We start from the raw sequence: 15,044 nt of genomic DNA, 5'->3' as shown, positions 1-15,044 counted from the left end.
CCTTCCCTCTTCCCAGAGTGACCTTTTACCCATCACTTATCATAGTTCTGCACCGCTTTGGCATGAGAGCCACACGAGAGCAGCACCAGCAACAAAACAGATATCATGTAGAGTAACACACACACATCTTTTGCTGATAAAATCGTTCAACATGTAGTGCACAAAGACTATAGAGTCTACAGTCATGCTAGCGCCTGTGTGAGGTCGCATTTAAGCACTGTGAGTATGCTAACATGCTCACAGCGACATGGCTAACATGCTCATGTTAATCAGGTAAAAAGTCAACACTGTTTACCATTTTAGTTTAGCATGTTAGCATGCTAACATTTGATACTTAGCAGTAAACATGAGGTACAGCCGAAGCTGATGGGACCAGTCGTGGATTAATCAAAGTCTTTTGGATTTATCCTCTGGACACCATCAATATCTCTCCAAAATTTCATGGCAGTATATCCAGTAGTTGTGAAGACATTTCACTAAAAGCCAAAAATGTCAAGGTCATGGTGACACGAGAGGAAAAGGATCGCCAGAGTCAATAGGTTTCATCCTCTGGAGACCTTGACTGTCAGAGAGGTGCCTGACTAACATCCCATCCTGAGAGCCATACGGTGTGGCTAAAAACAGGCAACAACTCGCAGCTTTAGAGAATTTTCAGTCAGAAGTGAACCACATGCAGACAAAAACACACATCTGAAGACTCATATATGCATGTTTAGCACAAAGACGTGTAATTATTGTGAACTTCCACTGTCTCAGCAGCTGCTGCTCTCCGTGTTGCTGTTGTCATCTGTGTTTAGGTTCCTGTTGCTGCTTTGTTTCACCGCAACCAGCACCCTGCTTGCCCTCCCCCGACAGTCTTAATTACCCAGTCGTTCATGTATTGTCCTTTGAAAATTGTGCTACCAATGTGTTTGTTATCACAAAAGGCTTTTTTTTTCCCTCCACATGATTATTTGTGTTTACGCTGGAGGGGAATAAAGGAGTAGTTTGCACTCTAAAGGAAGACTAGAGGTGCGAGACAGATTCAGGAAATGGAAAAGTCACCTTGAATAAAACACTTTCACAGTCGGGATGATTAAAGTAATACAGGTCTAAATATGACTACGGCTCTAGTGGCGACAGTCTACTCCTTATCTTTCCCTCCGGTGTTAATGTAGCAGAGACTGTGTCAAAATTCCTCCTCTTTTCATGGAGACTGTTAACTTTGTGGCAACATTTGATTCAAAGGAATTACAGGGTTTGACTTACTAAGAAGATAAAGAATTTAAAACTAAAACAAACTCCAGTCTATAAATGCAAATGATTAGGTGAGGAATAGCATTTGTACCATTCTCCTGTCACACGATGAGCTCCTGGGAAAGCATTTATGAATTCAGTTTGACCCAGCTCTGCTTTGATGCCAGCCTGTGTTTGAAACACCTTATTCTGCCGATGGTGGAGTGAGTTGGTGTCACTGCCAGTTTGTCGCATTGTGCTTGGTCACATGCATGTTTTGCCCCCTCAGAGCATGAGTGCACCCCTCTGCTGCTCCTGTGTGTTAACCTGTGTTGATGCGCATCTATGTATTGTCTTGACAGCTGTTTATCTGTGTGTATGATTATCAAGGCTGAAGGTCAACTTTAAACTGCCATTAGAAAGTACAGCACATAGACATCATGACTTTGTTTTTGTTTGTTGTGTTCATACACATTGGCATAATTTTTTAATTCAGTAATTTTTCCTTAAAAAGCAATAACTCATTGTTAGACTGCGTCTACAGGTAGCAGCTGTCAAGATGTCTCCACTGTGTGATGCTGTGTGGTGATAATTGTCCCATTCTCTGCAGGCCGGTCCCCTCCTGGTCTTGCCAAGACTCCACTGTCGGCCCTGGGTTTGAAGCCCCACAACCCAGCAGAAATCCTCCTCAATCAAACAGGCTCAGGTTGGTTGTAGCACTCACTTCGTTAGTATCACAACCTTTGGTGGCCACTGAGACATGGAGATGATAACTACTTTAGAGCTAAAACAGGCAGTTTGATAGATGCAATTTTAGTGACAATATGATCAGCTGAGAAACTCTATTATCAAAAATGACAGATTAGCCATCGAAGTTGGATTCATCTTGAAAGCTTAGACCTAGCATCTCAAAATTTGCTGCACTGAAATGCTCTATTCCTCGTGATCTGAGTTCCTTTCTACATTCCCTGTCGTACACACACTCCCACAGAAAGAAAACATTCTTTCCAACTCTCTTGCTGTAGCTCTGTTCCTTTACATTATTCTGTTTCTCTGGATTATCTCCAACGATGCTCCACAGATGATGAGAACAGTGAGGGTGAGGAAGGTAAGAGTGCTGCTATAATGCCACAGATCATCATCATCATCGACATTCAAGGTTTTAAAATCCTCCACCTGATTTTTTTCCTGCCTATTCTTCAGATGCACTCCACCTGCATATCATGTGTGGCAAAACCATTTCCATTTTCATCTGTTGTCTGGAAAAATCACAACCACTCTCATAGCATACACAACAACTCTGTTGGCAGGCATCTATTTTCACAGTTTTCTTCCCATTTCTTTGCATATATATGTATGTAGATATGGAAACACAACTACAATGCTACAAAGTTTAAGACAAAAAGAAACACACACAGAAAAGCAAAAGTGAAATAAATGTGTGGCTCATGAAGATTTTCTTCCTCTGTCACATGCAGCACCAAGAAGCTATGTAGAATCTGTGGCAAGGTCGGCAGCGGTAGGCGGACAGCAGCCCCCGTCACCTCGGAGCCTTAGCCCACCTGGAGAGACTACAGGCCAGCAGAGAAGTCCAAGTCCCTCCTCCCACACACTGAACCCACCTTTGTCCAGCAGCAGCCCCATCCAGAGCTCACAGGGGTGAGTCAAAAACATAGAGCTCTTTTTCTTTTTGGTCCAAGGCCAGATCTTAACCCAGGTTTCTTCTTTGAAATGACACTCCTACAGTTTCTGCTTTGTAGTCTGCAAAGTAACAGTTTGAGGAAGTGCACAAAATCTTCAGCTGGTTAATAAACTTTCCAATTCTCTTCCAGTGATCATCCCTTGGCAGAGAGCAGTGTTAGCACTCCGTCCCAACCCACTACTGATTCAGGCTTCCGCTCCCAGGCTACAGAGAGTGCCTACCCAACTCCCACTCCGTCATACCAAGCCCTGAATACCCCTACTTCTTCCTACCTAGATTCCAGCTCTCCGACCTCTTCCTACCTTGGCACTGCTACCCCTACGCTGTCCTACCTTGGCCCCAACACACTACCGGGGACCTGTGCGACCTCAGATCCCAGCCCGCTCACCTCAGAACCCTCCCAGACAATACTCAGTCACGGAAGTCCCCATGCACAGCACAGGACCGACATCCTTGGCCACCCCACCCACCATCCACCCATCCTCCAGCAGCGCTCAACAGCTAATCAGGATGGGCCCATCATGGGCCAGCAAGCATCACCAGCTAATGGCTTCGAGGTGGGTCTCAGTGGCAGTCCTATCCTCGGTCGTCGTCTGTCTCAGGGAGCTCAGAGCAGCCCAGTCCTCAGCAGACAGGCCTCTTTGGGACAGGGGTCCCAGAGGAGCCCGGTATTAAGCAGACAGCCGTCCCTAGGCCAGCCCATGCAGAGCAGCCCTGTGCTCAGCCGACAGCCATCTATCACACACCCCCAAGGAAGTCCGGTTTTGGGCCGTCACCCATCTGTGTCACAGGTATCCCAGAGAAGCCCCAGCTTGGACCGTCACCCCATGCACAGCGGTTACACCACCCCAGATGAGAGACACGGGAACCTGTCACGACAGAGCAGCTCCTCAGGCTATCAGGGACCACCCACTCCCTCCTTCCCCATCTCGCCTGCAGGTTACCAGGATGGGGGGATGCTAGGAATGGGTGCAGGGTTCCGACAGGGCAGCCCGGCCCCTACTTTCCAGCCCCAGCTTCCAGAGAAGAGGCGCATGTCGAGCGGCGATAGACCAAATGGAGCAGTGTCTTACGGCACACTGAATGGGAAGATAATTTCCCCAGCAAGTGGAGGAAGCGCTCCCAGCTACTTCCACACCCTCTCAGACTTCTCAAGGTTCAATATGCCCGGTAAGGATGCACATTATCTGGAGTAATATGAAAGATTTTTGAGTTCTTCTCTGATTGCTTCATTCTACCGCTTTCTGAAACAGGCAATAGATATAGAGTGGCTTACAACCCAATGTGTTGGCAGTCGTTCTCTGCTTGTGTCGTGCTTTTAGCCCATTCTGAGTACAACAACCTCTTACATAATTGCACATGTATACAGGCAGCTAAAACTTGGCATACTAATCAGATGTAAACTCCAATGTACAAAACAGCTACGCCCAACAGAAGACATGTTGAGTGCATGTTAGAGCTTTACAGTGTATCTTCAGTGATGTGTATTGCTGACATGTTGTATTGTAGTACCTTGGCTGATTCATTTTGTAGGTATTTCAACATACACAGCCTATCTTGATCATGATTTTGGGCATTTCTGTGACATTTTCTTTGTTTTCGTTGCAGATGGAAGCCATGAGAGCAGGCTGAATGTCAAGTTTGTCCAAGACACGTCCAAGTTCTGGTACAAACCAGACATTTCCAGGGAGCAAGGTAAGCTGCTGAAAGACCTTTTTCTTAACTGACCTTTACAGAGTTACTGTAACAATGCTTGCCCTTTTCTTCCTCTTTGTGTTTGATCACATGTGTGTCCTTGTGGGTGTGGTTATTTTTGAAGCTTTTTTTTTTTTTTTTTTTTTTAATCTTATTGGTTCAAGGTTCCTGCTGGGGATAAGCTAGTTCAGTGTGTCCCAGTGTGTTTCCGCAATTACATTATGGAATATTCTCCCAGAAACCTATGTTTGACTCTCGTTGTACATGTACAATGACAGTAAAGGTGACAGCTAACCTCGCTAGCAAGAACTGTGAAAGGAAGACGTGTATTTAGCAATATTTGGGCAAAAATATGATTGTTGTAGCATACAAAGCATACTATTATCCAGTGGAGATGGATTTTGCTACAGCAGTGTTTTTAAAGTTTGTATGGATATTTTGGTACTCTTTTTCTTGTGGAACAAGGTCACCATTGTTTCTGGTCCTACAAAGCATTTAAAATGTGTTTGGGATGACTGAACTCTTGTTATTTAGCATGTTTGATGTGCAAACCGCAAAAGTTAATACAAGTGTTTATTCCCCCTACTTATTATTGTAATTTTACTTAATTATCTTTAATGTTCTTGTTAAATTTAAAGTCATGGCATCCGATTTCACATAATTAAGCCCTAACATGGTCACTTTTGATAAATGCATGTACATAAACAGACACATGCACTTACCAGTGTACACACATCTCTGTACTTCTGGTTGTGAGGTCAGTGGCTATTGGCTGCCCATCTGCATTTGCTCATGGCCCATATTGGATTATATCATGTTAAATACAAACATATGCTCAACTGCAATGACATCACACACACACATAGTTTATACTTAGTGCCATGCACTCCCCCAAGGAAAGCCACAGCATATGTAAAGAATTAGGGAACATCTGCATGTGGCGCTCATCTCATCCATCTTCCCTCCTTAAACTATCACATGTGGACAGTTTGAGGCATTGAACTAAATAGTGAAGTAATGGATGTAAAGCTCTTCTCCTTGAACAATGCCGTGTCATGTTAGAAATTGTAGTTTTAATGAAATACAGACTGACAGCAGTTTTTCAAACAAAGGGTCAAGGCTTGAGTGACTCTTTTTGGTCTTTCTTTAACTTTTTGCTTCCTTTTTTTGTTTTTATCTCAACTTGATCCTTTAATGACTTCCTCCAAAGTCTGTTATCCAAATTTAGCCAGTGCTGCATAAAAGGCTTTTCCTTTTCCAAAGTCCCATGCATACACTGCTTATTGATGCATCAAGAACAGTGCTGCAACGCATGTGTCTTGTCCTGGTTTAACTCTGACCTGCAGATGTAATTTAGCACTAAGCTAACTCTGACGCAATGCATCAAATAGCAACAGCGTCATTTGTGGCTAGTCAGCTTGTACTTCAGCACCATGGTGGCTGCTGCTAAATGCTAACGCCAGCATGCTAAGATGCTTATGTTGAGCAGGTACAAAGCTTAACATGTTTGCCATCGTAGTTTAACTAACATGTTCTGTGTAGTAGTAAACATGTACAGCTGAGGCTGATGGGAAAGTTGCTGCTTGCAGGTATTGGACAAATTAAACTGTTGGCTCGATTGTGCTGGAAGTAAATTTAAATGACTGAGACACTAAAAATCCTGATGATCTGATAGTATTAAACAGCCGAATGTCCACTGTGTTACAGCTATCGGCCTGCTGAGAGAGAGGGAGCCTGGAGCCTTCGTTATTCGGGACAGTCACTCGTTCAGGGGGGCTTACGGCCTGGCGATGAAGGTGGCCTCTCCTCCGCCCACAGTGCATCAGAGCAAGAAAGGTAGGCGGCAGGATGGTGGTTTACACGAATGGCTATTTCAAGGCAGTTACTAAATGCAACAACTATTTACTTGTGTTTTTGTTGCTCTTCTTTCTCCCTATTTTGGTGTTTGGTCAGGGTGGAGACAGAAGTTAATATCTTAATACCAAAGATATGAGGTGATGTCTCCATGCTAATCAGCTGTGCATGACCTCGACTCGCTCTTTTGTTGCAGGTGACATCACCAATGAGCTGGTGAGGCACTTCCTGATTGAGAGCAGCCCTAAAGGAGTGAAGCTGAAGGGTTGTCCCAACGAGCCTTACTTTGGTTAGTGGAAGCCTGCTGCCCTCACATGTACACTGACGGCTCCGTCAAACACGAGTGGCTGCTGCCTTTGTCTCTGTCAAAGATCTGCGCCCCTGTCCAAGTTCTATAACGTGTAATCCTACCATAATTACAGTATTGACTGAAGTGATCTAACTCGTGTTCTTCCTACTAATTACACTGCGAGGCTGTATGACGTGTGTGTCTGAGTGTGTGCGTGCGCTGAGAGTCAGAGCTCCTCTGCCAAATCCAAAATGGGGCGAGCTGTGAACTTTTGTCTCGCCTCTCTTTGACTCCTCTTCCTCTCCTGTCTTCAACCCATAGCTCAGTCCATCACTCTTTTCCTTCTGTGCAGTTGGTGTTTGTATTTTTTTGATGTAACAACTGCTAATACCAATAGAATGATGGTGAGTTTATTTTTCTCACCATTTTCAAATCCAAGAAGCCACATTTAACTAAATCCATCCTATAACCATTAAAGTCTGTTTCTAGCTCTTAGGTAGTACTACTAAAATCTGGGTTGAGCAGTGTTACCAGATTTCTGTAGCAGCTCAGTGCCAGACAGTGGATTATTTTACACAACACACCACTTATCACAGGAAAGCAGCAACAATTTAAAGCAATGCTGAAAAAAAGATTGGGAAACTGCTGCAAGCACAACAGGTAGAAGGACAGCAGGAGTTCAAGAAATGTGTAAGAAAGACAAATGTTTGTCTCTGACTGTGTTGTTTCTGTTCGACAGGCTGTCTGTCTGCCTTGGTCTACCAACACGCTATCACACCACTGGCACTACCCTGCAAACTACTTATCCCCACAACAGGTCTGTGCATTTTAAAGAGATTCTTTGTTGTTCCTGAGTTCATTTTTGATCACATTATGTTAAATGAGAAAATGTAAGAATAAGAGGAGCTGGATCAAAATGTGCAGGCAGTGAAGTATGAAAGTCTTCAGGTGTGTTTACTATCCAACAAAAAACAACCTTTGTGAGGAGCTCTAATGTTACCCACCTACAACACATTTTAATGTTGTTCCAGGCATTTCCATCTGTGAATATTTATGTGTCTAGGAATGATTTAAACTTGATTACCATAAAGGTTTCTTCATTGTACAATACATCAGTGGTGAGACTGGAACCTATAATTAACACAGTAATGGCCACGTGTTGACTTTTAGTGAAGGAAACGATGATGAACTGCAGCCGTAGCTAAAAAAAACTGAACTTAATGCCAAAACTGGTAACTTCCCTCTTATTTTATGTAGATCTCATTGAGGAAGTGCCAGAAGTGGCGACAACGAATCCACTGGCTGAAAGACTGAAACAAGGAGCAGGTAAAACATCGAGTCATCCTCATTCATTCTCATTGTTAAACGCAGTCCTATGACGCAGCTTTGACGTTAGGGACATTAGTAATGTGTCCTGAATCATCTGAGTCACTTATTCTGACAACATGACATCCTTGTTATCCCAGTGCAGAGGGCCCCTGCTGATTCCCATGGTAAACCCTGTGCACTTTTATTTGGAAACCTACATCTGGAATGTGCATCTCTATCTGTTTGTTGTCTTTGTATGTCATAACCTGCACACATGATGATTCATTAATGGCCCTCTGTAACCTGATTCCTTGAGATGTTTTGAGATCGTCTGTTAACATTAGCATCCGGCCTCTTGTCCATAACAGGCAGAATGTTTTATGTGGAATGATTTGGATGGATTTGTTTCTGAAACTTTGCTCCAGGCAGCATGAAAATCAGTATTTCAGCATGAATAAATACAATTCCAGCAGTTACACTGTCCGTTTGAAATTTCCACGTCTTAATATGATTTCTTTTGTTATCTGACTGGGACACATGCTCTCTTCCCAGCATGCAATGTGCTCTACATCAACTCAGTGGAGATGGAGTCCCTGACAGGCCCTCAGGCGGTTGCCAAGGCCATATCTGAGACACTGGCTGCCGCTTCTCCACCTACTGCCACCGTCGTGCACTTCAAGGTGTCTTCACAAGGCATCACGCTGACTGACAACCAGAGGAAGTAAGTCTGGAAACCTCCCATCCGCTGTTTAACGACGCCTCGAAATGTTTAAAGGATGCCTCACAAGATAAACATTGCATGACATCTGGAGATTGTGCTGCAGACGGTGCTGGGTGTCTGAACACGTTTGTTTTTTAAGGCAAGCCGCGACACACAGTCAGGAGCAATAAATAATTTCTAACACGGGATTAAAAGATCAAGGTCGTCTTTACTACGGCATTTCAATCAGGAACACGGTTTTGTTTTTGTGAAGGGTGCAGGGATGAATAAAACATGCAAGTAAACCACACATGGAAAACCTCTGAACTGATACATCAGCCAATTTAACCTTATCACAGATATATTCATATCTGCGTAAATTACTACAGAGAGCACTGACACATTTAAATCGTCCTGGTCAGAACATATATTGACCGTAAGGGTTCTTTAGTAAAAATGTTTATACCTAAAATAAAGAGCACTTATTATCATTAGGAAATGTAATATTAGGTATTTTAAACTTCAGGGAAAACAAGCCAAAGTTTGATTATCACTGGTTGGACAAACTCCTTGCCTAATAGTCTGTATTGAGTTTAAATAAGTTCATAGTTCATATTGATCAGCTAACCAGTTCCCTCACGGAAGCCACTTACTCACTCTAAATCATATCATCCGTCACTCCCCACAATGTACATTTTCACCATGTTTAATCGATGTGTTCGGGTCTTCCTGTAATCTCTATTTTTTTTTCTCTGTTTGCTGCTTTTACAGGCTTTTCTTCCGACGCCACTATCCTACCAACACTGTCACGTTCTGCGACACTGACCCTCAGGACAGAAAGTGAGTACAGCGACATGAAGATCAATTCTTAAAATATCGGTCATGGTTTGTTTCACATGCAAAATTACCGTTGACTTCCAAGATACTACAAAAACAGAACGAGGTCCAGTGTCTTGTTAGCCTTAGTAGCTCTTTGTCCAATGTTTTTCTTACAATATCTATTAATGATTGTGTGAATTCTGCATTTCACATTCAAACCTAAAAATATCAGCAAGCACAGTGAAATATTAACGCATGCTATTTTCAAATCTTTACAGGTGGAACAAGCCTGAGGGAGGCACAGCCAAGTAAGTATCAGATTACAATTCTACTGTTGAGCTGACAGTACTGAACAAGGGGGGTCATGTGAGAGTCTAGCAGGAGAAATAGGTTCCCATGTTACCTTCATGGCATTTTTAGGACCCAAATGTTGTCTAGTTAAGAAATCTTCACGTTGCTGAGGTCAACTAATGACCAGTGGGGTTCATTTGGTGCCATCTTAAACTGATGTCCATATGAGTAGCAAGAAAACCACTCTTGAGCCAGGAAACGCACAAATACAAATGAACTGACTTTTTCATGTAATTTTGGCACCAGGAATCAAATATAAAGGTCACTGACATGATGAAACCACTCAAGCAAACGCAGGTGAATAACAAATCTTAGGCTGAGAACAATGTAACATTCACTAGTTTGTTTTTGCAATAGTGTCGTGCGACAGCCAAATCAAACAAGTTGATTGTCTTATATCAGCTGCAAGGTTATTAAATGGATGCCAATCTGATAATACCATCTAACTGAAGCAAAAGTCACAGAAACCCGTTTCACTCATTATCATCGATGTCGATTTCACCATCATGATCACTGACCACACCAGCAAGCCAACAGGTGAATGAGAGATGTTGGCAGAACTGGTCCACAAGACCAAACATGCTCCAAAATATGGTTTAAGCCTCCAGGAGATTGGTTTAGCTGCTCATTGGTAACAGGTCTAGTTATCTAGTTCAGGGATGAGTGAACTAGCTGTTGAAGGTCTTGTCTTCTCCCACAATCTCTTTGAGCATGTTGCTCCTGAACAGGTTGACTGATGTGTCACATGCATGACTGTACATCATGCAAGCGAAGCCCTCCAGCTGCTCCTGCACCCCTGACTTCACCTTCCACTCTTCATCCCGCTGACTGTAGAAAGGTTGATGGGATAATTACTACATTTGTTCTTTCCAAATCTTGAAGAGTAAGGTCAAGGTTCTGTCAGTCACACAACCTGATGAGGTTGAGCAGAGCCTCAAGCGTGAGCTGGGCTTCCTAATCCTCGATGAAGCCCTCCAAGCAGGAGCTTTGCAGACAGTTTTGAGGCAGCTGTGGAGTATACGTTTAGCACTCTCTTTAGGCAGCTGTTGCAAAAACAAAAAGCAATCCAGGCAGGTCACTTTTGATGAGGGGGAGACTGATGATGAGCTGGACAACGATGAAAGTAAAAGAGGGTTTTGATGACTTTTGCTTTCCATTAGCTGCTAGCTTCAGATGCTAGTGTGGTCACCATCCATTTAATAACCTTACAAGTTATATAAGAGAACAAACTAGTTTCATCTGGTATTTGTTTTGTTTTATGTTTTGGTATTTGCCTGTTTTTCAGTTTTAGTGGACATGCATCCAGTAAAGAGTGATCTTTGTACATAGTCTCAGGAGTTAGGAAAATCTGCTTTTATGCCACTTGCTTGGACATCAATTCAAGATGAACTGATGATAGCGAACCCTATCTGGCCATTAGCTGACCTTGGCAACATGAAAAACAGACACCATTAGGTTCTATGAAACACGATATTCAGTGGAGGATTTTTGTATTTTACAACCACTGAGGTTACAAATAAACCCGACTTTGTCTCTCCAGGCTGTTTGGGTTTGTGGCGCGTAAGCAGGGAAGCACAACCGACAACGTCAGCCACCTCTTCGCTGAGATGGACCCCGACCAGCCTGCCAACGCCATCGTCAACTTCGTCTCGAAGATGATCGCCTCGCAGAAACGATGAGAGCTGACAGCGAACCCTGGCGCTTTTTTCTAATGCCTTTGGTTATTTTCTGTCCTTTAAACCACAGACACTTGCTTTCTGTTTTGGACAATTTAGCATTGGGTTTTTACACGTCACCTTATTTTTCCCGCTCTTTTACTTTTGCGTGTGTGTGTGCGAATGTGAGCAAATGAGCGAGAGTGTGTGTGGTTGGTGTGTGTGTGCGTGCGTGCCGCTTGCATGCATGTGCTTTTCTTCTTGGACGGACTCGAGAATGGACCAGAGGAAGTGCAGGATGGGGCGTGGCTGTGTGTGGCAATGGGACGGGAGGCAATTCTTATCTCCCTGGCAGGGTAACACATGAACAGGAAGGGGGAATGACATTGTGTGTGCAAATGTTATTTTTTAGCGATTGTTTCATTTTTATTTTTTTAAAGAAGAAGTCAAGTTGTGCGACGTAAAAGTGGATTGTAAATCTATCAGGCTTTTGACTGGTCAACCAAAGATTTTAAAAAAGTAGTCAGGGCGTGTATAGTGTGCCACCGTCGGAGGGTCGGAAGTATTCTTTTGTAAAACAAATATGGCTGCTTAATCCAAAATACTGAACTGTTTCTCTCTGTATGTACTGATACTGTAGGTCAATTCTGCACCGTTGCCATCTTGCAAACAGTGTTTCCGGACATTTTTGCAGCTGGTGAGGTCTGTGTAAATATTCTAGGTTGCTTTATGAGTAGGACTGTTCTAGATGACATTTGGTGCCTGACTTTCTTTTGTAATGCAGAGCTTTCAAAGAAGAACATTAAACTCTTCCAGGCTGTCTTAAATATGCAAATAGCCAAACTTGGAAATAAGGTTGTTCTCCAAAATTGCGCAGGTCCTTCGTTCCCTGTTCGATGCAGCAGTGTCGCTAAAGGTGCAACAGATGTTATTCCTCTGAAGTGCAGCTAGAGTCTGACAATATCAGCTAAAACGATTTTTCAGTGCAGCCATGATTTCCACGTGAACACAGGAAAGCGTCAGTAAGACGGCCTCCGAATCACTGCATCCACACGAACTCAAGCAAAGAGGATGATTTGCTTCCTGTCTGCCATCATTCAGTCTGCGCAGCACATAGCCACACGAAAGGGCCTGAAGTTGTTTTGGGAGGACGACCTTTATAGGAAAGTGTTGTCCTGCTACACCGCTCTTCAGCTGTCTGTGTTGAAAGAAGCTCTTTGCATCAGCCGGCCAAAACTGTTAACACTCACACCCTACCCAAAAGTAAGCTATACATATAAATATACATATAGAGATATATATAAAAAAAACTTCCAAACAGTGACTTAAGATATTTATTTTTTTGCTTTGTTGCTCTATGTTATCTTGTATACATGTATTATAAAGTATACATCAAGATTACTGAAAGCGAGAAGAAAAGATTGCTTTTTATTTTGGCTAAAGTCGAGTGCGTTGACATATATAAGGTGTAAAGTGTGTGCATTTAGAAGTGTATCACTGTTGTTTTTGAATGTTTTTTTCACAGCATTACTTCTTTTTTTTAACATTCTTGTTTTCTTGGGGAGGCTTTTTTTTTTTTTTTTTTTTTTAAGAGGGGAAATATTTTGTATGAAAGACTGTTGTTGTGACAAAAGTCCAAATTTGAGTTGAACGTGACGCCGACACAATTGTTTAATTAACTTAAACCTGCCTAGAAAATGCATTGTCCAAGTTTAGCACTTAAATGTTGAAGTATTATCAGTGTGTTTCTACTTGTCAGAAGAGAAGATGTGGACATTGACCCATCTCAGAGGCAGACTCCACAGCTCCCCTCAGCAGGGAGCTGCGCCTGGAGCTCCTTCATGGAAAACTAGTCAGTTCAGTCGGTAGCTGCTGCCCTCGTGTGGTGACAAACGATCATTACAGAGGAACCACTTTTAGTCTGATGCAGTGTTTTAGCTGTGGCTCGACAAACCATACACGTTAATTTGATCACTGGGAAAATAAACTAAAACAAGTTAAGTTTAATGTTGATTCGTGTGCTAATCTTCCTTGCAAATGAGTCCCATTCAAGGACTGAATAGATTACAGCCCCCTCTTTTATGCCTGATGCTCTAGGATCAGTTGGCAGCATGATGTAAACTAATTAAATAAGGGTTAGTTTTGGGAGGGGGGGTCTGCATTGGCTCCAATATATGTGTTCAAAAACTGAAAAAAACAGCACTTACAGGGCTTTTATACCTGACTAGAATGCTCCATTATTTATTAGCAAAAGCCTGCATGCTCGAGTCAAGTTGTTACCGTAACACTGCTGACTGTAATCTGTACACAGTATCCTCAAGTCTTACTCAAGCCAGCCCTCTCAGAAAGACGCCCACAGATAGTTCTCATCAGGGTTTGATCCTCACGCGACGACCGTGTCTCGACTCGGCTGGTGAGACAGAAGAATCTGTGTTTTTGCCTACAAATTGCTTGTTGAGAAAAGAGGACGCGCTCTCCTTCAAACTGAATGTTAGCCATTTGTTTGCCAAGATGGAAACTCGAGTGGCGTCTGCCCGCTTTGACAGATCAGTCTGGACTGTGGAATGTGTGTGAATGAGCTACTATGCCTGTATAGAGCTTTTTGTCATTTTTGATTTGCTACAGTGTATGGCTTTTACTATTTCTGATGGAAAAAAACACATTAAAAAGCAGTACAAATCAAATCAAATGCAAATTTGTTTTTCTTTTTGTCAAACATGGATTTGATGTTACACTTTAAATTAGAGGTTTGAGATTAGTTTGCTTTGAGTATTAGAGCACTCCTAATTTGATATTTTGCAAAAATAAGCAGGGCTCCAGACTAACTTTTCCCACTGGTTGCATTTTTCACTGTTGGTCACATATGCCTCCAGTTTATTCTTTCCTTTTGTAGACTTTACGAGGACAGCTTGAGGTATTCCCAAAACAGGAGCCTTACACCTTATTAAATAATGATAAAAATAATGATTGTTATTTCTGCTGAATGTAAGGCAAAGACACGCTGCACACAAGAAAAGCAAAAAATGCCAAAATATGCATCCCTACAGAGTTTAATTATGGACATTATCAGAATTTGCTTCAGATGCTGAAAGAAGTCCCGCCACTGAAATCTAACCCTAAGAACACCCAAAACGCGACACATTTACCTGAGCTGTCCTGTCACCCTGCACAGAGCCGTCAGCAGCAGATCAGATGCTTCTCAGGCCACAAACACCACAGTGAGCACAGACTCCAAATCTACCTGGTGACTAAAAATATATTCAAACTCACCAATGACGGTTTCAAAGGAGCACAAACCAGTGACTGCTGCTGAAAAGCTGTTATGCAACACGCCGGCCCGTCTTCAGTCTGAAAACAAATCCATCCACAGTGCAACTCCTTAACGTTCTTCACTCGGCTAATTTAAGACCGGAAACAAGAACAGCAACAGCTCAGCTGCTAGCATTCTCACAAAGT

The 15,044-nt window shown here is 42.8% G+C and overlaps 1 protein-coding gene across 1 annotated transcript in view; it reads left to right on the top strand.

The window, feature by feature from the left end:
• Positions 1-14,268, top strand: part of tns1b (tensin 1b) — a 151,368-nt gene extending 137,100 nt beyond the window's left edge. Inside the window, exons 22-34 of the mRNA XM_076747214.1 lie at positions 1,826-1,921; positions 2,297-2,323; positions 2,694-2,874; positions 3,048-4,087; positions 4,526-4,612; positions 6,320-6,448; positions 6,663-6,755; positions 7,495-7,572; positions 8,013-8,081; positions 8,616-8,784; positions 9,535-9,603; positions 9,861-9,890; positions 11,474-14,268. Of these exons, the coding sequence (XP_076603329.1) occupies positions 1,826-1,921; positions 2,297-2,323; positions 2,694-2,874; positions 3,048-4,087; positions 4,526-4,612; positions 6,320-6,448; positions 6,663-6,755; positions 7,495-7,572; positions 8,013-8,081; positions 8,616-8,784; positions 9,535-9,603; positions 9,861-9,890; positions 11,474-11,612 (2,207 nt within the window). The 3' untranslated portion in view covers positions 11,613-14,268. The remainder of the gene's footprint in view (positions 1-1,825; positions 1,922-2,296; positions 2,324-2,693; positions 2,875-3,047; positions 4,088-4,525; positions 4,613-6,319; positions 6,449-6,662; positions 6,756-7,494; positions 7,573-8,012; positions 8,082-8,615; positions 8,785-9,534; positions 9,604-9,860; positions 9,891-11,473) is intronic.
• Positions 14,269-15,044: the final 776 nt, after the last annotated feature.

This window comes from Chaetodon auriga, chromosome 13, assembly GCF_051107435.1.
Source record: "Chaetodon auriga isolate fChaAug3 chromosome 13, fChaAug3.hap1, whole genome shotgun sequence".
NCBI lineage: Eukaryota > Metazoa > Chordata > Actinopteri > Chaetodontiformes > Chaetodontidae > Chaetodon > Chaetodon auriga.
The sequence above is the reverse complement of the archived record's forward strand: the minus strand, read 5'-3'. Positions and strand labels throughout refer to the sequence as shown.